The 25,039-nt window shown below is 37.9% G+C and overlaps 1 protein-coding gene across 2 annotated transcripts in view; it reads left to right on the forward strand.

The window, feature by feature from the left end:
- The window catches only part of CCDC175 (coiled-coil domain containing 175), a 136,016-nt gene that overhangs the window by 109,599 nt on the left and 1,378 nt on the right, over positions 1-25,039 (forward strand). For both annotated transcript variants that reach the window (XM_037832604.1, XM_037832605.1), the window contains 3 exons: positions 11,917-12,019; positions 15,497-15,540; positions 16,470-16,629. In XM_037832604.1, coding sequence (XP_037688532.1) covers positions 11,917-12,019; positions 15,497-15,540; positions 16,470-16,629 — 307 coding nt within the window. The remainder of the gene's footprint in view (positions 1-11,916; positions 12,020-15,496; positions 15,541-16,469; positions 16,630-25,039) is intronic.

The following is a 25,039-nucleotide window of genomic DNA, read 5'->3' on the forward strand; positions in this document are numbered from 1 at the left end:
ATGTCACCTTGTTGATGATGCCACCTCAAGAAATGCAATTTTTTTAAAAACTGTTTTTATCAATAACACAATGACCTCAGTCAGCACTGGTGTCAGTGTAGCCCAAATATTTTTCACAATGCCTCACATTCAAGAGGGATTCCATCTCACTCACTGCTCACAATAACCTTATAAAGTGGGTAATATATTATCTCCCTTTTATAGATGAGGGAAGTGAGTCTCTAAAAATTATTTTATTAGGCAGGAAAACTGTCAATCCTACAACAATAAGACTGGAAATAAGAGAAATTGGCTCTGCCACTGGCTAGTTCAGAGGCATTAAGAAAATTTCTTCACCTACCTAGGTAATTTTTTCATCTGTTAAATGGTAATAATTCTCCCACCAATCTCCTGTGGTTTTTTTTTTTTTTTTTTTTTTTTTTGTAGAATCAAAATGTTATAAAGGATACTTATTCATGTTGAAAAGGTAAATGTGCTCCACAGAGCCTAGGGACTGATATCATTATCAATCACAATGCAACACATCTTTGGTCATCTAGCCCTTGAAGCAAACTTGTAAGCAATTTCATCTGCTTGCAGAAATATCTAACTAGACTGTCTTCCTATAAAGATGATATCGATTTTGTACTAAAAGAATTGGAAATTTTATTTCTATTCTGGCAATGGGAAAATGGATGATCACATGAAAGACTGATTCTGAAAGATCTGTTTCTGGATATTTTGTTCATCTACTAGCCACCAGATGACCCTGTGCTATTATCTTATTCACTCACCATGCTCTTTTTTTCTGATCACATCCCTTTGCTCAATAGACATTTTAAGCACCTCCTGAGTTCCAGACACCGGGTAATGGATACAGATATGACTATGACACCACTCCAGCCCTTAGGAGGCTCATAGTATCTAACTCAGTGTCTTAAGTACAATAATCTGTCCAGGATATATACAATGACCCAAAGCAAGAACACCTAACCATGCCAGATTAGGAGCTGGGAGAAGTCTGGCTTGAAATAAATATCTGGGTGTCATTAGCATAGAGATAAGAGTGACACCTGAGAGATGGATGAGATTCCTCAGAGACATTGGCTTGTATGAGAAGAGCAGTGGCTGTGAACAGAGCCTTGGAGAAAACCAACTTTGAAGGGGTGAGCAGTGGAAGAGGAAAACAGAAGGGAGCCTAATGGGGGATAGTCGAAAGTTATGGGAGAAAAATGAGAGTCCAGCTGAACTAAGCTGAGCCATAAATACTGATTCGGATTCAAAAACAAGCAAGAATGATGGCTTGGACTTAAGGTGGCTTTCATTTTGGTTTACTGTGAAACCAGCAAACAAGCCTTGCAAAGACAGACACAAGATCAAGTATATGTGTATATGAGTAGACAGCCTCCCCATACCATTGGTTTATAAGCAATCCTAGGCAACAGCCCTGTCTTAGGGTAGAAAGCCCTAAGAGTTTTATCAGTACTTTGTAGTATTTAATTGTTTCTCTCTTGAAACTTGACTGGTGCCAAGTTTATGTACCAAAGCCCAAATTTTTAGATCCTGACTAGAGTTCTCAGTGAAAGCAGCAACTAAGAGTAGGAAAGTTTTAACCATTTATCTTCATATATGAGTGGTTCACATGGCACAGGATAATTGTGGTAGTCCCGTATCCCCTACATGGTTTGCAGTGAGTTATGCCAATCAGAGGCCAGCATGCTAGTTAGCACCCCTTGGGGAAAGCAGCTGTCCTGGCCTAGGATATGGGTTTATGAACAGGTGCAGCTGAAAGGAAGTCATTTAGTGGGCCTCCCACAAGCATAGCACAGGGAATTCACTATGATAATGTGGCATAGGACTCCAATGAGTTATGTGCTCAGCACACAGTTTGTAATGGGGCCCTCACAGATGTTCCAGCCACTGTGTTGGACACTGAAGCTCAAGCTGCTAACTATGCATGCTCCACCAAGAATGTCCTAGCCTGTAGCCAGGGAGAGCATGGACCCACCAAGCCTTCAAGACTGGGCCCTTTAACATGGCTGTGCCTCCCTTCAGAGGACATACACTGAGATGACCTTCAGACTCCAACTTTTAAGGAGCTCAGTTGGTGCCCCTGCAAATCACCATAGTTGGGCAGCCACTGGTGCAGACTGTTTTTGTACAAGGTCCCCACTCCCATGCCTCTGGGATGATGATGGGCAGAACCACCTACTGGGACTCCCCCTCATCAACTTTGTTCCTTACTGGGGAGGGTCCAGGCATTCCTTTCCAAATTCCTTGCTCTATTTATGGTGACCAAGATTGGTAATCAGGTCATGAGTAGTACCTTCCAAGCTTACTGGGGAATCTCTCTAGGCTGGGTTCACTAAACTATGCCTGTGATAAAATTGAATATGCTAGCGACTCATGGGTGTCAGTCTAGGCCAGATGCATCTTGGAAACATGGATGGACCCAGGAGTAGCTAAAGATTGGTTGAAAGTCTTTTAAAGATCTTATTCCCTCCTCTGTGCAGGAAATTGGAGTGTTGCTTTGTTCAGGATTTCCTCCTTTGCTGAGGGTGTGGGGGTATAGTAGTGTAGGTCATATGCAAGACCAAGCCTTGCCTCTGCTTGCCTGTCTCTGATGCCCTTTCCATCTGGGATGATGCATGGACAGGTCCCAGCTCACTTTCAGAAATTCTGCCACCCCCTGCCAAAATCCTTCTTGACTCCAGTCACGGTCTTGCTCATTTCTTCCTTCACAAAGTATCAGCCTCTGCACAGCCAGAGAGATCAGCAGCACTGTAGGCTTTCTGACATACAACATACTCCTAAGATTTCTTAGTGCATTTAGGGAAGGAAACTTAGAAGGTCTTGCCATCACTACCATCATTCGCAATGTCCCACTTGACTCATGAACTTTTTCTTGCCAAAAGTGGCAAATATGCCCCATGAGCTGGGTCAGACCTCAGAGTAAGTTCCAGATTTTTAAATTGGCAGGAAGGATGACTTCAACTTCATGTAAAATGATTCTTTTTGAAACAACTCAGTACCAATGAGCACACCTAGCACCCAGGCCTTGGTTTTTAAATACATTTCCCAAGAAATGGGAACAGGGCTGCTTGGAGAAATGGCTGATTCCTTTTAACAGGAAAAATTAAAGGATCAGCCTGCAACATCATGTAGTGCCTGAAAGGAAGGACGTATTCAAAGATGATGGGGCCACCCAATAACAGCAGAATATGCGTTCTTCTCAAATGCACATAGATGGACCATATGCTAGATTATAAACCTCAATAAATCTAAAAGGGTAGAAATAATATAGTGTATGTTTTCCCACAACAATGGAATAAAAATTAGAAATCAATAACAGGAAGAAATTTTGGAAACTCATAGATATATGGAAATTAAACAACTCACTCCTAAATAACCAATGGATCAAACAGGATATCAAAATGGAAATTAGAAAATACTTTGAAATGAATGAAAATGAAGACACGACATACCAAAACTTATAAGATGCAGCTAAAGCAGTGCTTAGAGGGAAATTTGCAGTTTTAAATGCTTACTTTAAGAAAGAAGAAAGCTCTCAAATCAATAATCTAAACTTCTACCTTAAGAGATTAGAAAAAAGAACTAAATATAAAACAAGCAGAAAGAATGAAATTATAAAGGTTAAAGTGGACATTAATAGAGAATAGAAAAACAATAGAGAAATATCAACAGAACTGATAGTCCAAGAAAAAAAAAAGAATTTCCACATCAAGTAAAAAAGAAGATACAAATTACTAGCATCAGAAATGGAAGAGGCAACATTACCAATGATCTTACAGAAATGAAAAGGAGTTTAAGGGAATCTATGAGCAACTGTATGCCAATACATTTGATAACTTAGATGAAATGGACAAAATTCCTAGAAAGACACAAACTATTAAAACTAACTAAAGAAGAAATAGACAATCTGAATAGAACTAATACAAGTGAAGACACTGAATTAATAATCACAAAACTGCCTATGAGGAAAAGCTCAGACCCAGATAGCCTCACTGATGAATTCTACCAAACATTTAAATAAGAATTAATAACAATTCTTTAAAAACTGTTCCAAAACATATAAAAGGATGAAACACCTCAATTCATTCTATGTGTCCATTATTATCCTGATACCAAAACCAGAGAAATACACCACAAGAAAAGAAAACTACAGACCAATATCTTTGAGAAATATGGATGCAAAAATCCTCAACAAAATGCTAGCAAATTACTAATTTTCCACACCAAGAAAAGTGTTGGTGATGGGGTGCCATATGGGAATCCTGTATTTCATGAATGATTGTTCTGTAACCCACAAGTTCTATAATAAAGGGAAAAGAATACTAGCAAATCAGATACAGCAACATTTAAAAAAAATTATACAGCATGACCAATGGAATTTTTTCCAAATATGCAAGTTTTATTTAGCATCCAAAAATCAATTAATGCAGACGAGGAACTAAGATGGTGGCATAGAGAGGTGTGGAATTTAGTTAGCCCCCTGGAACAACTAATAACCAGGAACAACTAGTAAGTAATCTGGAACAACTGCCGGGGGACAATTATGACTGTCCACACATTGTATAGCAACCTGAATTGGGTGGAAAGGCTGAGATCACAACATAAAATCTGTAAATAAAAACTGTGGACCTGTGCTGGGAGACCCCTTCCCCCATGGCAGGCTGGGCTGCCAGCAGGCTGGGCTGTAGGACCTCACTGTGGCAGAAAGCAGCATTCTCTGAGCAAATATAGCTCAGCTGAGCTACAACTGGGGTTTTAATTAACAAATGTGGACTGCTGAATACAAGTTACAAATATAGACAAGCAGCAATGTACCATGAGGTCACTCCCAGTGGAGAGGAGGTGGAGCTGATGGAGAGGAAGAGAATTAATTTTGAAAAGAAAAAATATAGACTTTTAGAGACTGACCTTAGCCAGAAAACACCTCGGCCTTGGGAGGGGGAGCCTGGAAGACCAGGTGCTCTGTCTGACCGATGGGTGAAATTGGGGGGCCATGGACTGGCTCTGAATGGGGGGGCTTTCTTTCCCTTTTACTCTCTCTCTCAACCTGAGTGACTCAGTGGAGCCTCAGCCATTTTCAGTTCACAGTGCTCTTACTCAGATAGGGGTGGAGTTGACAGAGTCAGAGAAACAACGGAACTATTGAAATGTATCTTCCCTAAGAGGAAGGAGGTGGGTCCCAGCTCAAGGGCCTACCCTCCCCTTAGAATTCAGATTCCAGGGCCTGGGGGAAAACAGTCAAAACAGAAACACCCTAAGTTAAGAATTAAAGGGGCCACATCTCTTTACACCAGTCAGGAGTGACAGGCTGACACCTGCTGGGCAGGTTAGGAAAAGCACAGCAGCTAGAGACCTCACAGGAAAAGTCTGTCAATTTCTAAGACACACCCTCAGGGAGACTTGAAACTGAATATAACCATATTCTGAGACCTGAACCCATTCTGGTCTGGGAAAATCTGATTGGGGTAACTGGGGAAGCTAAATGCCTAGACAACAGAGGACTACAAACTACACTGGGAAGGGCAAAGATATGGCTCAGTCAAAGGAACAGACTTACACCTCAATCAAGATACAATTGAGATATTGTTTCACTTTAATGAAACAGTCAATTAAAGATTTTCAAAGAAATATGCTAAATCAAATCAAAACCCAAATCAATGAGTTCAGGTAAGATATGGCAAAAGAGATGAAGGATATAAAGAAAACACTGGGTGGACATAAGGTAGAAATCAAAAGTTCAAAAAACTACTGGCAGAATCTGTGGAAATGAAAGACACAACACAAGAGATGAAAACACAATGGAGACATACAACAGCAGATCTCAAGAGCCAGAAGAAAACACTCAGGAATGGGAGAACAAGATACTGAAATCCTACACATAAAAGAACAGATAGGAAAAAGAATGGAAAAATATGAGCAACGTCTCAGGGAATTGAATGACAACATGAAGTGCATGAATGTATGTCATGGGTGTCCAAGAAGGAGAAGAGAAAAGGGGCAGAAGAAATAATAAAGGAAATAATCAATGAAAATTTCCCATCTCTTATGAAGGATATAAAATTACAGATCCAAGAAGCGCAACTACCCCAAACAGAATAGATCTGAATAGACTTACGCTAAGACACTTAATAATCAGATTATCAAACATCAAAGACAAAGAGAGAAGCCTGAAAGCAGCAAGAGAAAAACAATCCATCACACATAAAGGAAGCCTGATAAGACTTTTTGCAGATTTCTCAGTAGAAATCATGGAGGCAAGAAGGAAGTGGTTTGATATATTTAAGATACTGGAAAAGAAAAACTGCTGACCAAGAATCCTATATCTGGCAAAACTGTCCTTCAAATATTAGGGAGAGTTTAAAATATTCTCTGACAAACAATGAGAGAGTTTGTGAACAAGAGACCTGCTCTATGAAATACTAAAGGGAGCCCTACAGACAGATAGGAAAAGACAGGAGTGAGAGGTTTGGAACACAATTTTGGGTGACAGTAGCACAACCATGTAAGAACACTGAACAAAGATGACTGTTAGTATGGTTTAAAGAGGAAAGTTAGGAGCATGTGGGACACCAGAAGGAAAGAGGAAAGATAAAGACTAGGACTGTATAACTCAGTGAAACCTAGAGTGCTCTACAATTGTGATAAAGTGTACAAATATGTTTTCACAAGAGGGAGAACAAATGAATGTCAACCTTACAAGGTGTTAAAAATGGGGTGGTATTGGGGAAAAAATACAATTAATGCAAACTAGAGACTATAGTTAACAGAAACATTGTATTAGGCTTCCTTTAATGTAATAAAGGCAATATACCAAAGCTAAATGCCTATAAGAGGGGGATATAAGGGACTCTTGGCATTGGTGATGCTGTCTGACTCTTTTATTGTACTTTAGTTTAATTCTGTCTTTCTTTTTGTTGCTTTTTAGCTGTCATTTTTTATCTTTCTTTTTCTTTTTCTTTTGTCTTTCTACCTTCTTTGACTCTTCCTCCTCCTTTGTGGAAGAAATGGAGATGTCCTTATATAGATAGTGGTGATGGTGGTGAATGCGTAAATATGTGATTATACAGGGAACTATTGATGTTTACTGAAGATGGACTGTATGGTGGGTGAACAAAACCATCTTAGAAAAAAAAACAGGATGATGAAGAAACCTTGAGGGCACTATATTGAATGAAATGAGTCAGACAAAGAAGGACAAGTATTGTATGGCCTCACTGATATGAACTAATTATAATATGTAAACTCACAGACATGAAACATAAGTTACCAGGATATAGAATGAGGCTAAAGAATGGGGAGCATTTGCATATTGTGAAAAGAAAGTTTAACTAGGTTGAACTTGAGTGTTTGGGAATGGACAGAGGTGATGGTAGCATGTTATTGTGAGAAGAACTAACAGTGCTGAATGGTGTGTGAGTGAGGTGGAAGGCAGAGGCTTGGGGACATGTTTGTCACCAGAGGGAAAGTTGGAGGTTAAAATATGGGAATGTATAAAACAGTGAATCTTGTGGTGGACAATGTCCATGATTAATTGTACAAATATTAGAAATCTCTTTCATGAACTAGAAGAAATGTATGACACTATAACTAGAAGTTAATAATAGAGGGGTATATTGGGAAAAAATGGATACCTATTGCAAACTATGTACTACAGTTAATAGTATTTCAACATTCTCTCATCAACAGTAACAAATGTATTATACCAATACAGTGAGTCAATAATGGAGGGGGTGGGGTTAGGCGTATGGGAGGATTTGAATTTTCTTTATTGTTTTTATTTTCTGGAATAATAGATGCACAGCTGTATGATGGTACAACACAAAATTGATCGTGGACATTGGATCATTGTATAGTATGTGAACAATCTCAATAAAATTGAAAAAAAATCAATTAATGCAACACACCATATCAATAAATTTAAAAGTAAGAAACAAATGATCATCTCAATGGATGCAGAAAAATCATTTGATAAAATCCAATACTCTTTCATAATAAAAACAATCAACAAACTAAGAATAGGAGGGAACATCCTCAAGTTGATCATCTAGAGTGTCTATGAAAACCCACAGCTAACGTTTTACTAAATGGAGTAAGACTGAATGCTTTCCTCTTTAGATCAAGAAGAAGTCAAGAATGTCTACTTTCATCACTGCTCTTCAACATTGTGCTGGAGATTCTATCTAGGACAATTAGTTAAGAAAAGAAAAGACATTCAGATTGGAAAGGAAAAAGTAGAACTATAGTCACAGGTGACATGATCTTATATATAGAATACACTAAAAAAACAATTAGAACTGATAAATGAGTTCAACAATGTTGAAGGACAGAAGATCAACATACAAACATTAATTATATTTCTACACACTTGCAATGAACAGTTCAAAAGTGAAATTAAGAAAACATTTTATTTTCAATTGTGTAAAAAAATACTTAGAACTAAATTTAACAAAAGAAATGCAAAACTTATACTCTGAAAACTATAAAACATTGTCAAAATCAAAGAAGGTCTAAATGATTGGGAAAACATCTCATGTTCATGAATCAGAAAATAAAACATTCTTAAAATGGCAATATTCCCCAAATTGATCTACAGATCCAATATAATCCCTAGCAGAATCCCAGCTGACATCTTTGTAGAAATTAACAAACTGATTCTAAAATTCATATGGATTTTCAAGGGAACCTGAATAACCAAAACAATCTTGAAAAAATAACAAAGTAGGAAGACTCATACTTCTCAGTTTCAAAACTTAAAACAAAGCAATGATAATCAAGACACTGTGGTACTGGCATAAGGATAGACATGTAGATTAATGGAATAGAATTGAGAGTCCAGAAATAAACCTATGGATTTATGGTCAACTGATTTTTGACAAATGTGCCAAAACCATTCAATGGTGGAAAGAATAGTCTTTTTACCAAATGCTGCTGGGACAATTGGATAGACACATGCAGAAGAATGAAGCTGGACCCTTACCTCACACCATTTCCAAAAATTAACTCAAAATAGATCAAAGACATAAATGTAAGAGCTATAATTTTTCTTCTCTTAGAAAAAAACATGGTTAAATTGTCATAGCCTTGAATTTATCAATGGTGCCTTAAATATGACACCCAAAACACAAACAACAAAAGAACAAATAGATAAATTGAACTTCAAAAATGAATGGGGCCATGTCAAAAGAACAAGAGTCAATCTGAAGAGGCTCTCAATGTCCAAATGGGACAACTTGACCAACAAGAGAATCAATGAGACTAACAAATTATAACCAATAGAATAAGATAAATATCCATGAGTCCATATTGATATAAATAAATAAGTGGAAAAAAAAAATGGGAGAGAAGAAAAAGCTTTTCAGTACAATAAATTTCCAATTAATTAATGTAAAAGGAATGATGGAAATAGAAAATCACCATCAGGCAGCACAGTAATAATTGCTGCAGATGAGAATCATCAATAGATGCTGAAATTAGTAGATGGAAGTATGAGAAAGAGGATATTCCCATAGTCTCAAAATACAAGATATGTGCTAATTACAAAGGGAGGTTAAGGAAATGACAGCTAAATGCAATGTGTGATCCTGGATTCAATCCTGTATAAGAAAAAGCAGTGAGTCAGACAATGGGTGAAATTCAAATGAGTCTGTAGATTAGTTAATAGTTTTGTATATATTGTATGAAGGTTAGTTTCCTGATTTTGAGAATCGTGCTAAAATTAGGTAAAGATGTTAACATTTCAGGAAGTTATAGGGTATACTGGTATACTAGATTTCTTTTTACCCTTTTTTGCAGCTCTTTTGTAAATCAGAACTTATTTTAGAATGAAAAGCTAAAACAGTAAAGAAATATGTATTAAAAGAGATCATACATACAAGTATCTGTCACAGCCCATGAGGGCCATGCCAGTCCAGAGGCCAAAGAAGACAACGAGCATTTTCTGATACATGAACTTTTATTCAGGGCTTACTTACAGGGTGAGAAGTCACGGAGAGATCATGACAGCTCTCTCAGGCTGGGCAGGCATCGCAGTCACAGGGAAGTTGACTGTGCGATGAAAAGAGGACAGCAAGACATTTATAAGGGTTTAAGACAAAGGCATTCTTAAGGGTGGGGGAAGCATAGAGGCGGGAACAGGTCACTCTGACCTGAGGGCTGGTGCAGGAGGGACTAGAATAACACTTGAACAATTACATTTTGCTCTTTTTTGTGAGACTAAGAGCCTCTCACCTCCTGCCTGCTTCCCATAAAGTTACATTTTAAGGTCAATTTACTCTTTTTCTCTTTACTGGCTTACAAAGACAATAGGTTAAACATTAGCTGCCTAGGTCACACAGACTGCTGTGCACCAAAGATCTGCAGGCCTGTTTTGCTCAGGCCACAGGCTGCCACGGGATCCCAGAGTGTAAAGCTACACGTATTTTCCCAAAGAGAAGATCCTCCCCCACCAATTTTTTTTTGCTAACTCAAATAGGTAAAAATGTAAGGATATAGATGAAATAGTAAAATATCTACTTGATGATAATCAATTTATTATTTAATTACATTTTCATTTCTAAACTCACATATAAAATAATATATTGCTGTGAAATGTATAGCTTTATCCTCTTGTAAAGAAAACTGTTGCATTTACTTCATTATTACCAAGCCAGCAGTCAAGCAATGCATAGGATATACACAAGATAAGGTCATAAGCAAATAGACATGAGCCCCAGGTCTTCTGTTATTCGTGGAGTTGTGCCTCAAGTTTAAGGTAGCACAGCCTGAACAGACTGAAGAATGGGGCATGCCAAGGAAACTCCATGAGTCCTGTTTGCTGCCTTTACACCACCAGGCTGGGAGAGGGCCATGTCAGTACTTGTTACCATGAGGCATTTCTGCATCAGGTGTACCCACTTCCATGTTTTATTTCACAGTATGTCCTTGGGTCTCCAGCAGCCTGAGCATGGTCTGCTATAACAACCTAGAAGGAAGAGAGTTTTAGAAAGAGGAAAGTGATCAGTAATATTAAATGCAGCGGGCAGACATATTTGGTTAAACCATATGAAAGTACCATTTTTGTAGGTCTAAGCTAGTCAAATATTGGTTCCTTCCTGTGGTTCCCTCTGATAGTATGAGGACACCTGAAAATTTATGTTGAATTTGACAGACTTCATTGAGAATTGTTTCAGTGGAATAGTAGGGGGAAGAATCCAGAAGCACTGACTGGGAGTAAATAGGAGGCTAGAAGGAAATAGACTATGGTTTGTAGAAGTACAGAATAATGAAGAAGAAGGGAGAGACTGGATACTGGCTAGAGAAGGAGTCAGGACCTGGGGAAGTTATGTTGTTGCTGGTGTTTCAGGAAGAAGGAAATTTGAGCGTATGATATGGTAGCTTCAAGCCATGAACTCTACCAGAAGCACAGTGTGATCAGAATGGAAAGCCTTCACCCACCGTCTAAATCACTATTACCATCATCACCCAATGCACTGAAACATCTGACGTGGATGAGCAATTCCATGGAGTCTCCCGACTCAATACATCATCTCTCCCAGGCTTACGCTAAACTCTAGTCTGGCAGCGTTTCTACTATGTGACATTTACTATACACACATTTGGCAGGTTTTTGTTGTGGACTTGGTGCATTCAGACAGAACATCCTTCAGTTTCTTCTTGGGAAAAATTATATTCAAAATGCCATGTTTATTAGAGTGGTGCAATGCTTAATAGGAAACAGAATCCTTTATCTCTCTCACCAGAATGCAAGCTTGGTGAGAACATGCTTTGTTTGCCACTGTAAGCTCTGCACCTGGAACAACAGCTGACACAGAGTAGGACTCAATAAATGTTTGCTGAATGACTAAATGGATAATTAACCCATAGTAATTAAACTAATTTAAACAATCACATGCCTTTAATTTCCAGTATATTTCATATATGAAGAAGATGAAAGAGGATTACAAAAACAGAGAAGAAGTCCTCGTCAAAAACTCATTAGATCTGTCTTGGGACCTGATAGCTCAGCAAAGTAAGTAATGTGTCTTAGGTGTCTTTGTATGTAAAAATAAAGGTTTTTTGTTTCATTTAAATCAATTTTATTGATTTGCATAGAATGAACCCATTTTGAGTTTAGAGTTCAGTAAGTTTTGACAAATGTGTATACCACTGTAACTACCACCACCCCAAACGAGATACAGAACATTTTCATCACCCTAAAATTTCCCTGTGTCCCTTTCCAGCGGATCTCCCACCTTACCTCCAGCTCCTGACAACCATTGATCTGTTTTGTGTCCCTAATGATTAGATAAATGGAATCACAGAGTATGCACACTTTTGTACCCGGCTTCTTTCAATCAGCAAAATGGTTTTTAAGATTCCTTTATGTTGTTTCATGTATCATTTGTTGCTCCTTGTTATAGCTGAATAGTATTCCATTGTATGGATATACTGTATATTATTTATCCACTCACCAGCTGAAGGACTTTTGGATTGTTTCTAACTTTTGGCTATTTTGAATGAAGCTGCTGTGAACATTTATTTACAAGTGTTTTTTGAGGATACATTTTTTTTTTCTCTTGGGTAAATAACCTAAGAGTGGAATTGCTGGGTCATATGGTTAAAGCATGTTTAATTTTATAAGAAACTGCCAAAGTAGTTTGCAGATTTATCATCTCATGAGCAATGTTTGAGTTCCCATTGCTCCATATTCTCAACAACACTTAAAATTGTCAGTCCTTTTAATTTTAGCCGTTCTAATAGGTATATAATGGTATTTAATTGTGATTTTAATTTGTATTTCCCTAATAGTTAATGTTGTCAAGCATCTTTTCATGGATTTTTTGACCATTTGTATATCATCTTTTGTGAAGTATCTTAAACCAATTATCTATTATAGCATAATATATGTCACAAACTTGGTGGCATAACCAATCATTTACTTTGCTCATAAATTGGCAATTTGGGCACGGTTTGTTGGAGGCAGCTCATGTCTGCTTCATTGCATCAGCTGGGGCAACTTGAAGGCTGGGGATAATTCAGCAATGGCTGAGGCGTAGAATCACCTGAAAACTCACTCACTCATTTATCTGGTGTTGACATTGGCTCATAGCTGGAACTCAGGAGAGACTGTTGGTCAGAATACCTCTCCATGAAGCTGCTTGTCCTGCTGTGTTAAGAGCAAGCATCCCAAAAGAACAAAATGGAAGTTCATGGCATTTTTTATTACCAGAGGTCAGAGGGCTACTTCCACCGTACTCTAATGGTCAAGGCAATTACCCAGAGACAAGGGGAATGAATATAGACCCCAGTACTGAACAAGAGGAGTGTCAGCATGCTGGGAGAGAAGCATATGGATGGGGCCATCCTTGGAAAATACATGGCCATGTGTCTGTTAAAATTTTTGCTCATTATGTTGTGTAGTTTGTGTTCTTATTTCATTAAAAGAATTGTTTATATATTCTCAAAGAAATTCCTTTGTTAGGTCTGTGGTTTGACTTCATTTTTTTCCATATGCACATCCAGTAGTTCCAGCACCATTTTGCTACCCTGGCAGCTTTTTCAAAAATCAATTTTATAAGTCTGTTCCTTTATTCTAAATGTCTAACTTGATACCAATACTACACTGTGCTGATTACTGTAGCTTTATAATAAGCCTGCATATCAGATGGTATAAGTTCTTACCCTTGTGCTTCTTTTCCAAAATTATATTGGCTATTCAAGGCCTTTGATTTCCATATAAATTTTAGAATCAGCTTATTAATCTCGACAAAAGAGCTTGTTGGGAATTTAATGGGTTTGTGTGGAATCTATAGATTAATTTGGAGAGAATTGACATCTTAACAATATTGAGTCTTCCAATCCAAGAACGTAGTATATAAAACTCCATTTATCTAGGTCTTCTTTGCTTTATCTCAGTAATGCTTTAAAGTTTTTAGTGTCATGTCAGGGTTTCCCAAAACCACCCTCAGACTCAATGTATTCACTAAAAGGACTCACAGAACTCAGAAGTTGTTATGTTCATAGTTACAGTTTATTATAGTGAAGAATACAGAATAAAGTCAGCAAAGGGAAAAGACATATAGGGTGACGTCCAGAGGAAACCGGGCACAAGCTTCCAGGTGTCTCTCCCAGTGGAGTTGCATAGATGCACTTAATTTCCCCAGCAAACATGTGCAGCAACATATGCAAAGTTAACCAGAAATCTCACTTGGGCCTGGATGTTTAGGGTATTGTTGGGAGTCAGTCAGATAGTCATACAGCACCTGTATGAGTGACCTCAGTTACTCAAGATCCAGAGGTAAAGCAGGTGTTCACCATAAATCACATTGTCAGTACAAACTACTTGGACAAACTTATCACCTTAGTTCAAGACCTCAGACATGCAGAAACAGTCTTATCAGATAGAACATTCAAAGAGCTCAGTTCCCATGAGCCAGACAGGGGCTAATCCTGAAAACAGGCCTTTATTAGGAATGTGCAGAATTTGAGCAACACAGGCCTACAGAGTTAAACCTTTCCCACGTAAGTATACAGGTATTACATATATTTTGTTAAATTTATCCCTAACTGCTTAATATTTTTATGATATTGTAAATGGTCTTATTTTTTCTTTAAGTTTCAAATTTTAAAAATCCACTTAGCTCTGGAAGCTATTTTGTATATTTCTTAGGACTTTCTACATACATAATATCTGCAAATAAAAACAATGCCTTCCTTTCCAATCTGCATGTTTTTCATTTCTTTTTCTTGCCTTATTGCACTGGCCAGGACCTCTAGTATAATACTGCATAGAAGTGGTGAGAGCATATACCCTTGCCTTGTTCCTATTGTAAGGGGAAGCATTTGGTCTTTCACCAGGAAATATGGTGCTAGCTGCAGGTTTTATACAAATGCCATTTATCAGGTTGATATTCCTTTCTATTCTTATTTTCCTGTGAGTTTTAACCATGAAAAAATGCTGAATTGGTCAAAAGCTTTCTCTTTATCTATTGAGATGCTCACATGGTATTTCTCCTTTATGCCATTAATATGGTAAATTTGCATTGATTGATTTTTGAATGTTAAACCAACCTCCCATTCTTGGGATAAAACACACTTTTTCAAGAGTTATTACTATTTTTATATTTGTTGAATTCAATTTGCTAATTTTTGTCATGGATCTTTGTGTCTGTGCAAGAAGGCCTTGTTCTGCTTGGGAATACCCTCCCTGTGCCATGGTCTGGAAGGTGCCTCCAGTAGAAAGCTGGATGACCAGAGTTCTCACCTCATTTGTTTCCCTTCTATCAGGTATCACAGTCCATTTACCAATATCTGAAAACATTTATTTCATTTATTTTATCCCATTTTCTACTTGTTTACAGTGCAAGAGCAGGTCGGTCCAGTTATTCTGTCATTTCAGGAAGTAGAAAACTTTAAATGATAATTTTTAAAAGGCAGATAACGTTATTTTTATAAAAACATTCAAATCGTTTCGGTAACCTTTGAATTTTAAAATCTTTATTTTTAGCAAAGTATTTGGATTTGTGGGCTGAATTCCGGGCCTCAGTTAAGGTAAGTTCTTTTGTGTGCTTTCATAAGTATCATATCATTTCTGAAAATGATCACCTACCTTGGTTGTGTGTGTGTGTGTGTGTGTGTGCATGTGCACGTGAATGCATAAGGGAAGAAGATCAAGCTTGGGGGTATGTGTGTGACAGCTGGTGTGACCATTACAACCGAAAATATGTCCTTTGTTGCCAAAGGTCATTATGAAATCCTAATCCTTTGGGAAATGATCTTCTTACTCTATCACTTTGGATAAAGTGGAATAAATTTTCTTCTTCAAATTAAGATTGAGTACATTTTGTTTTAAGACAAAATTGTCAGTCTGAGCTCCATCTATCATCTATGTTTTTAACAGCTGTGAGAGCCATTGGCACACCCCCACACTCCAACTTGATAGTCAGGGAGGCTGGAATTTAAGCCCTGGCTCTGCTACTTGCTTAGAATTTAATGTTCACATCTAATCCGTGTTTAACCCCTTAAAACACTGGATAAGGAAGGCCTTTTCCAGTTGAAGTTTGCAGAGTTTAAGTAACTTGCTCCCAACCCAAGTGGTTAGTGAGTGTTTGGGGATTTAGAACTCAGATCCAACCTGACTCCAAAGTTCTTTCTTTTACGCTTTAAGTGACAGTGAATCCCCTCTGCAGTTCTGTACTGCTCTGTGGGTGAACTGGCTTTTTATGTCACCACCATCCCCCCACTCAGTTAAAAATTCGAGTTCAATAAGTATTCCATTTAATCTTCTCATATGATAATCCATTTTTTTTGAGATATTTTGTAGAAATGCATGAATTTACTGTGTACACACACCCATTTTACATGACTAACACCAGTTTTGCATATGGAATGTTTTTTGTTTTGGACTTGATCCACTCAGTCAGAATATGTTTTTATTTATTTTGTTGCAATTTCTATTAACACACTCCAAATTTTTTAAGGTCTTGGTGGGCGATGGCCAGGAGACCATGAAAGAAATACAAGCACTAATAGGAAAGCTATGTGAAAGAGATGAAAAAATTGAACATATCAGCACTTGGCTAGAAAGGTCTCTTGAAGAACTGCGTTGTATTAAAGAAAAGGAATCACTGACAGACCTTGGTAAGCAACATCTCAGAGTTTTTGGCAATATCAAATAGTTTCAGAGGCTAAAAGCCTTGCTTCCTCATGGGGTTAGAATCTTCTAGCTGGCTGGCAGTCTTTGGGATCCTTAGATTTTCTATCACGGTAATACACGTGGTGATATCTCCTTTCTCTTCTGAGTTCCGTCGACTTCCAGCTTCTGGATGCTCCCCGTGGCTTCTTCTCTGTCTTTCACTCCATTTATAAAGTATTCCAGTAATCTGGATTAAAGCCAACTCTGATTCAGTTGGGCCACATCCTAACTGAAGAAACTTCTTGAAGAGATCATATTTGCAATGAGTCCACACCCACAGGACCAAGTGCTGGTACTTGAACATGCCTTTTGTGGGAGGCATGATTCAATCCCCAACAACTGGTGACATCAAAAGAAGCAGGGAAAAAATGCAAACTAAATAGCTTACCAATCCTTCCACAATAAATCACAACACATCACGCATCTGAGTATTGCTACTCATTTGGTACAACTAGATTCGCCAATTCTCTCTTTTACCTAGAACATTTTCTAGATAACTGAATCAAATTTTTTGAATTTTCTTTTTCTTGACTCTCACTTTTACATTTTCCAGAGAAGTCTTTTATTCTTTTGCACATTTTCTTGACTTCCTAAACAGAAGATATTGAACGTAATTTTACATTTTCTTCCTGAGCATTATAAACAGCAACTGTTGCCTTTGTGAAAATGCAGTGACATCTTCTGGGGCTTCTGAGATATTAGACACCCTAGCTAACATGCTTGTCTCATGAGCAACCAGCCTAGTTTCTCCAGAGGGATATCAACTTCATCCTCAATCCCTATTTTAAAATCATTTTAGACACGAGATCTGCTAAACTGTCCAAATTCGGGCAGCACTGAGAAATGGAGATGAATCCTTCCACGAGTACAGCCCAGAGGTTCCAGTGATGGAATCACTTGGGGAGGCAGGGGCAGAGAGAGTGGAGGAAGAGGAGGGAGAACAGAATATAGAGGAGCTGCCGACTGATGAAACCAAAGCAGTATCATATGGCAAGTGTACAGAGCTACTAGAGGTTGTTACAGTTGAATTTTAAATAGCATACTCATTAGATAAGCAATTTAAAAGCCAAGATGTAGAAAATAAAACGGGAGAAAGTGATAGGACTGAAAACATTCCAGTGTTTTTTAAAACCAATGTTTAGGGGATGTTGTATAGCAGAGGAAACAATGTTTTCTGTTACCAGTGATGGATTTTGTGGGCAAACACTTTCATCAGTTTAAAAGTTGTTTTGATGGTCTAGGTCCTGATGGTACTTTTTATGTTCAAGTGCAGTAGGGATTCCCTGGTGAGCTTTGCTTCTTTTGCCTTTCTTTTGCTCTGTCTGGCAGTTCTCTGTAGCTTTAGATCAAGCAGAATTTAGTAGTTAAGTGTCAATTGCACTGTTTTCACATGGATGAAATTTCAAATTTTTATTTGAAATCTGATGGAATCCTTGTGTCAGAGCAAATGTAAATAGACTGTATTGAAAAGCTGTATCCCACTGGACAATTAATATGATATTCCCTTTTTCATATACTTTGATGATTGTCTTACAGATAAGCTATGCAAAGGGGAGAACAGCAGTGTGGAAATAAAGGATGACCACCCATATAGCAAACAGAGGCTGTTTATTCAGAGCTTGTACAACAAGGGAGTCGGTCACCATAACATGCCTTTGGCAGAGTCTCAAAGGCAGCCAGAGGAGTGAGAAAGCTTTATAGTAGGAAAAAAGAGGGGAAGACTTCAGTAATGCTCCGATGGAAGGTTGGTGGCAAGGGGAAGCCACAGGTGGGCTAACTAGAAGTGGAACATCTTAGGAGACTGATTTGGAGAGCATATTTGGCTTTCTCTGGTTGGTCTTGAGTTGGAAAATAGAGAAAGCTGGCAGCCGTTGGTCAAGTCCTGACTGTTCTGGCCATTTACTGCAGAGATTGTGGGTCAGAGTTCAGTTATCAAATATGGTCTGGCTATTGTCAGTTTTTATATTCAATCTCTCAGCAGGGATTTCAAGATTAACTCCCACTTTCAATTTAAAGTATCTTTTTCAGAATAGAATGATAGTGTTTTGAATGAAAACAAACTGAATAAAAATAAATAATAGCACAATGCTGTATTGCCATCCATCTTTATTCCATCCAAATGGTAGTCATTTAATTAAAATTTTAAGTTCATTTGATATGCAGTCAGTATAAGTAAATATATATGACTCTTAATTAAACAGCACTTGTTCCAGGTAACTGGATTTTTATTGTGGAATATGTCAAGTATGAAAAGTATAAGCAATTTCATGCACACAACCTGTACATCCATCACTGTAAAACTTTAATATTTTCCATATTTGCTTAGAATGTATTTTCCCCAAGAAATAGAATATAACAGATGCAATCGTAGTCCCTTATATATGACTCCATTTCCTTCCCTCCCTTCCAGAAGGTAACTAGGATCTTTATGGAGGGTTTTCAGTCCTAGCTGTCTGCCTGAAAGATACTAAAAGCCCCATCTCTTGACATCCCCCTCCTAGTTAGGGAGACACACACACCCTCCTTACCCTTCCCCCTTTCCGCCTGCTGCTGGTTGAAGCAACTGCTCATACTAGCTGCCCAGGATTTCAGCTCCTTCTATGCTTAGGGCATTGGGGGTTTCCTATGTTGCAAGTTCAGCTGTGCATTGACAGGGAAATTTCATCTCTCCTTCCACATTTCTAGGTGTTTTATAATTCAAAGAAGACTTTCAGGTTATCTAGACTACTTATTTCTTCCCAAATCCAAAATTAAGAATTCAGTCTTCAATTGAAAATATTTGCCATCAGCAACAGTTGGGCTTTAAGTGGAGCTCCTGATTTACATGCCAGGACCATCATAACGCACAAGGATTTTGTTCCTTCTAGAGTCTTTGCCTAGGATACTCTTCCTTTGCTAGTCATATGGTTGGCTTCTTCTGGTTCTTTCAATCTAGACTGAAAATGTAAAGGGACCACAGAGACTCTTTACAAGATCTCTAATCTAAATTATGTCCTCTCCTGTTCTTCTTTATTAGAGAACCCTATTTATTAGTGAGTACTTACTACAATTAGTAGTTATTTCGCTTCTGTTTCCTTGTCTTTTGTCCGTCTTCCCCAGGAAGCTCCAGGAAGCATTATGAAGGCAGGGGCCTTTTTGTTTGGGTACCATTTTTTTTTTTATTTCCAGTGCACAATACCTGGCACACATAGCTGCTCAACAAATACTGGTAAAATGAGAGAACAAATGAATATTTACCTACAGAGTTTCCATCTGGACAGTCCAGCAAGATATCTGCTTCTCCTTTAAGCAACAGAGAGGCTTGATCAAGAATCCAGCCTCAGGGCTCAGTTCTGACAGACAACCCACAGTGGGAGTTAATTTATCTGCTGACAACACTGGAGTACTCTCCTACTCCAGCACTTTAGTGTTGAAGGCTAGAGCATCAAGATTTGGTTGTGATCTCAAGCCTAGATCATAGATTCTAAATTCAGGAACAATGATCCCTCAGGTGAGATGTGATGATCAATCCAGACAAGGAAAGCAAATATTAAAAGTTCTGTTTATATTCCGTTTTTGTCAACCTTTAAAATTTCTGCCTTTGGCTGTTTTCTATTGTACATATTATATCAATAGAGTAACATATATGTGTGTGTGTATATATATATATACTTTATAAGTAAATTGGGGCACATGATACAGGTAAACAGTCAAAAGAATTTGGGTACCACTGACCTAAATCTCCCATGACCAAAATTTGTATTCAAGCTGTTATTAATATAACCAAATTAATAACTCCAAGTTAAGTTTATTGACTAATGAGAACTGTAGAGAAATTGAAGCTTGGAGGCTTTTAGTTTTTCACTCCTTCTCATGTTCTCAGTTGCTGTCCATTTTCACAGTTGTTAAGACTTTTTTTTTTAACAATTTTTTATTGTGATATATAACATATATATAGAACAGTGATAACTTTCAGAGTACGGTTCAACAAGTAATTAGCAAATTTCAAAGAATGTTATGGGTTACAGTTCCACTGTTTCAGTCGTTTCCTTATTGTGAAATATAAGATATATACAGAAAAGTGATAACTTTCAAAGTACAATTCAATGAGTAGCTATAGAGAAAATTTCAAAGAATGTTATGGGTTACAGTTCCACCATTTTAGTTATTTCCTTCTAGCTAGTCTAATACCCTAGCATCTAAAAAATATGTACATATATATTTTAATTAATTCAATTTTATTGAGATATATTCACATACCATAAAGTCATACAAAGCGTACAATCAGTTGTTCACAGTACCACCATATAGTTGTGCATCCATCACCAAAATTAATTTTTGAACATTTGCATTACCACACACACATAAGTAATAAGAATAAAAATTAAAGTGAAAAAGATCACTGGGTGCTTTTTTTTTTTTTGCCCCCATTTTTCTACTCATCCATCCATACACTGGACAAAGGAGAGTGTGGTTCATATGGCTTTCCCAATCACATTGTCACCCCTCATAACCTACATTGTTATACAGTCGTCTTCAAGATTCAAGGGTTCTGGGTTGTGGTTTGATAGTTTCAGGTATTTACTGCTAGCTATTCCAATTCATTAGAACCTAAAAAGGGTTATTTATATTGTGCGTAAGAGTGCCCACCAGAGTGCCCTCTTAGCTCCTTTTGGAATCTCTCGGCCACTGAAACTTATTTCATTTCATTTCACAACACCCTTTTGGTCAAGAAGATGTTCTCCATCCCACGATGCCAGGTCCACATTCCTCCCTGGGAGTCATATTCCACTCCCACGTTGCCAGGGGAATTTACACCCCTGGGTGTCAGATCCCACGTAGGGGGCAGGTTGTAAGACTGTTGTTAAGAGCCCAGGGCAAATCTGTTGCCTATAGGAAGGGTCAGCAAACTACAGAGTTATGGGAAACCAGAAGTCTGAGCTCTGGGGCTGGATTCTTGATCAAGCCACTCTGTTGCTTAAAGGAGAAGCAGATATCTTGCTGGGGTCAAATCCAGTCTCCTGTTTTTGTAGGGCAGGAAGCTAAGAATGGTTTTATATTTTTAAGTGGTTGGAAAAATCAAGATAATATTTCATTATACAAGAAAATTATGTAAAATTCAAATTTCCATGTCCCCATATAGTTTTATTGGAATATTGCCATGTTCATTTGTTTATATATTATCTATGGCTACTTTTGTGCTCCAGTGGCAGATCTGATAGTTCCTACAGAGATTCCAAGACCCACAAAGCACAAAATATTACTATCTGGTTCTTTATTTTAAAAAAAGTTTTCTGATTCCTGGACTAGAGTGTTGCGTTGGCATCATGTTCTCTTTTGGTCACTTATAGTTGAGCTTCCTTGGCAACATCACAAAGGATAACACAGGCTGAGACACAAAAGAGAACAGGGATGACTTCTTTATTATAAGTCACACAATGATGACCAAACTGTTAACATTTGATCAATTCAGAAAAAAATTAAAATGTTCTTTTTTCACTGAAAATGAAAAGGACATCATTTAATGTTAACATGGTCTTACTGAAAATATAGTTAATAGATTATTGACTGAAAAAAATTCCAATTAAAAATTAGCACTTATTTGTACCCACTGAAATGTTGATAATGGGCATATTGGTACTTGAAGTTTCTCCTGTTTTTTATGTTCTATCCCAAATTTCAATATTAATTCTAAACTATACTCAACCAGTATTTGAGTGACTGTTCTGTGCTTACTCTCTTAGGCCCTGGAGTTAAAATGGTGAATTAAAGTACAAAAATTTGGGAACTCACACTACTTCAGGGGTTGGCAAACATTTTCTGTAAAGGGCTAGACAAATATTTTAGGCTTTGCTGGCCATACAGTTTCTATAACAACTAGCTAACTCTGCCATTGGAACAAATTTGGCTCACCTTTAGTCTTGTGGGAGAATCATACAAACGCCTGTAAAATTCCTAGTGTCCTCATCCCAGAGTAATTTGGGGAGATAATAAAAAATATATTTACAGCCTCCCCCTCCCCAGCCCCGAGGATCTGGGGGAAGGTGCGGATGTGTTGGACATCCTCACCTGGACTGGTGTTGATGTTGTCACAAACATTGGGACTGGCAGTTTGATGTACTGAGCCCTCGATCATGGGACTTGCCCTTGTGAAGCTTGTTATTGCAAAGGAGAGTCTAAACTTGCATATAATTCTGCCTAAGAGTCTCCCCCTGAGTACCTCTTTGTTGCTCAGATGTGGCCCTCTCTCTCTCTGAGCCATCTCGACAGGTGAACTCACTGCCCTCCCCTCTACGTGGGACCCGACTCCCAGGGTTGTAAATCTCCCTGGCAATGCAGAATATGACTCCCGGGGATGAATGTGGACCTGGCATTGTGGGACTGAGAGTATCTTCTTGACCAAAAGGGGGATGCAAAATGAGACGAAATAGTTTCAGTGGCTGAGAGATTTCAAATGGAGTCGAGAGGTCACTCTGGTGGACATTCTTATGCACTATATAGATAACACGTCTTAGGTTTTAATATGTTGGAATAGCTAGAAGTAAATACCTGAAACTACCAAACTCCAACCCAGCAGTCTGGACTCCTGAAGACAATTATATAATAATGTAGATTACAAGGGGTGACAAGAGTGATTGTGAAGACCTTGTGGATCACACCCCCTTTATCTACTGTATGGATGAGTGGAGGAATGGGGATAAAAACTAAAGGACAAATGGGGTGGGATGGGGGGAGGATTTGGGTGTTCTTTTTTCACTTTTATTTTTTATTCTTGTTCTGGTTCTTTCTGATGTAAGGAAAATGTTCAGAGATAGATTGTGGTGATGAACGCATCAGTATGTTATCATACTGTGGACAGTGGATTGTATACCATGGATGATTGTATGGTGTGTGAATGTATTTCAATAAAACTGAATTTAATAAAAAAAAAAATTCCTAGTGTCTTAAGTGTACTGATGGTGGGCCCTAAGAACTATGAGAGAACTCAAGACTTGCCCTGGTTAGGAAATCAAGGGAGAGGTCTCCAAAGAACTGGAAATTGATCTGAAATCAGAAGGAAGACTTCTGGTTTCCCATAACTCCATTTTTTTCTGCTCTGCAGCACAGGCACAAGGTGGGCTTTGAAGCAAGGTAGACCTGGGCTCAAATGCCAGCTCTGCTTCCTACATGTTGTTTAACTTCTCTTCTTCGGTTTCGCTGGTTGTTAAATATGGATATTTATCTCAGGAGTTATATCGTATCAGGCCCCTGTTGGACACTCATCAGATTCCTTAAATCTGCGCTCTTTTGGGGAGATACTAGTAAAGCCTTAGCCCCTTGAATTAGTTGATCATCTTGTGAGCCACTTTTAAATCTCCTAGTTATTGAATGTTTCCTATTGAATAGCTTCTCCCTCCAGACTTCTCCTTATAGAAGCCTTTGATCTCTTCCAGTTCAGCAAGAAGTCACTCTAGCACTGCAAGGTCCAAGCTCTGTCCTTCAAGATCATTGCACCAGCTTCATTAACACATTAAGCACTTTCATACCTGGCATTAGAGCAAATGCGGTTATCAAGTTGAATGAGATTCACTCCCTGAATCTTAAAGTGCACACACTATGAGGAACAAGTGAAGAGATGATTGTAATACAATACAGTAGATTCCTTCTCACAAGAGGCTTATATGAATGGCTAGAGAAGGGCAGAGAGAGCCTGCTAAGTCTCATTGGGTGTTGGGAATACACAGGGATGTCTTCCCAAAGCAGCAGCACACAGACCTAGGGCTGTCCAAGAAATGCAAGTGGCCTGGCTGAGAGGATCATGTGCTGGCAAGAATGTGGGACAGGATTTTCAGAACATGAAATGCTAGATTTTAGCCTATGAACTAAGATTATTTTTTGCCATACTTTTTCTTTCTTGAAAAAAAAATAAGTGATTTCTTAGTGTATACCTAAGTTAAACAGTAACTTCGTACAGATCCTTTTTTTAAAAGAAGTATTAATATTTTGTTTCAAAATTCCAAAAGTCCTTGAGTATTGTACCGTATACTATAACTTGCATTATGGGTAAATGTTCTGTGTATTTACCAAATATCTTAACTTGATACGGGCTCTACAGAACTTTAAGACTGAGAGATATTTTTTAAAATATATCAAATAATAATTTCATATAATTGACTATTAAAGTTATCTTTTTGTTACTGTGATGGAGAAGGACTTGATACAATTATCTATTATCTTGATAATTTTATTCTGGAAAAAACCTAAAAAATAGTTGTCCAAAAATAGTCATATTGTGTCTTGGAACAATTAAGGTCTCAACTAGGATGAGTTTAAACCAGTGGTTCTCAAACATGGCTGTACATTAGAATAGATCCAGACTTATTTTTCAAAAATCTC

This window comes from Choloepus didactylus, chromosome 4, assembly GCF_015220235.1.
Source record: "Choloepus didactylus isolate mChoDid1 chromosome 4, mChoDid1.pri, whole genome shotgun sequence".
NCBI classification, from domain to species: domain Eukaryota; kingdom Metazoa; phylum Chordata; class Mammalia; order Pilosa; family Megalonychidae; genus Choloepus; species Choloepus didactylus.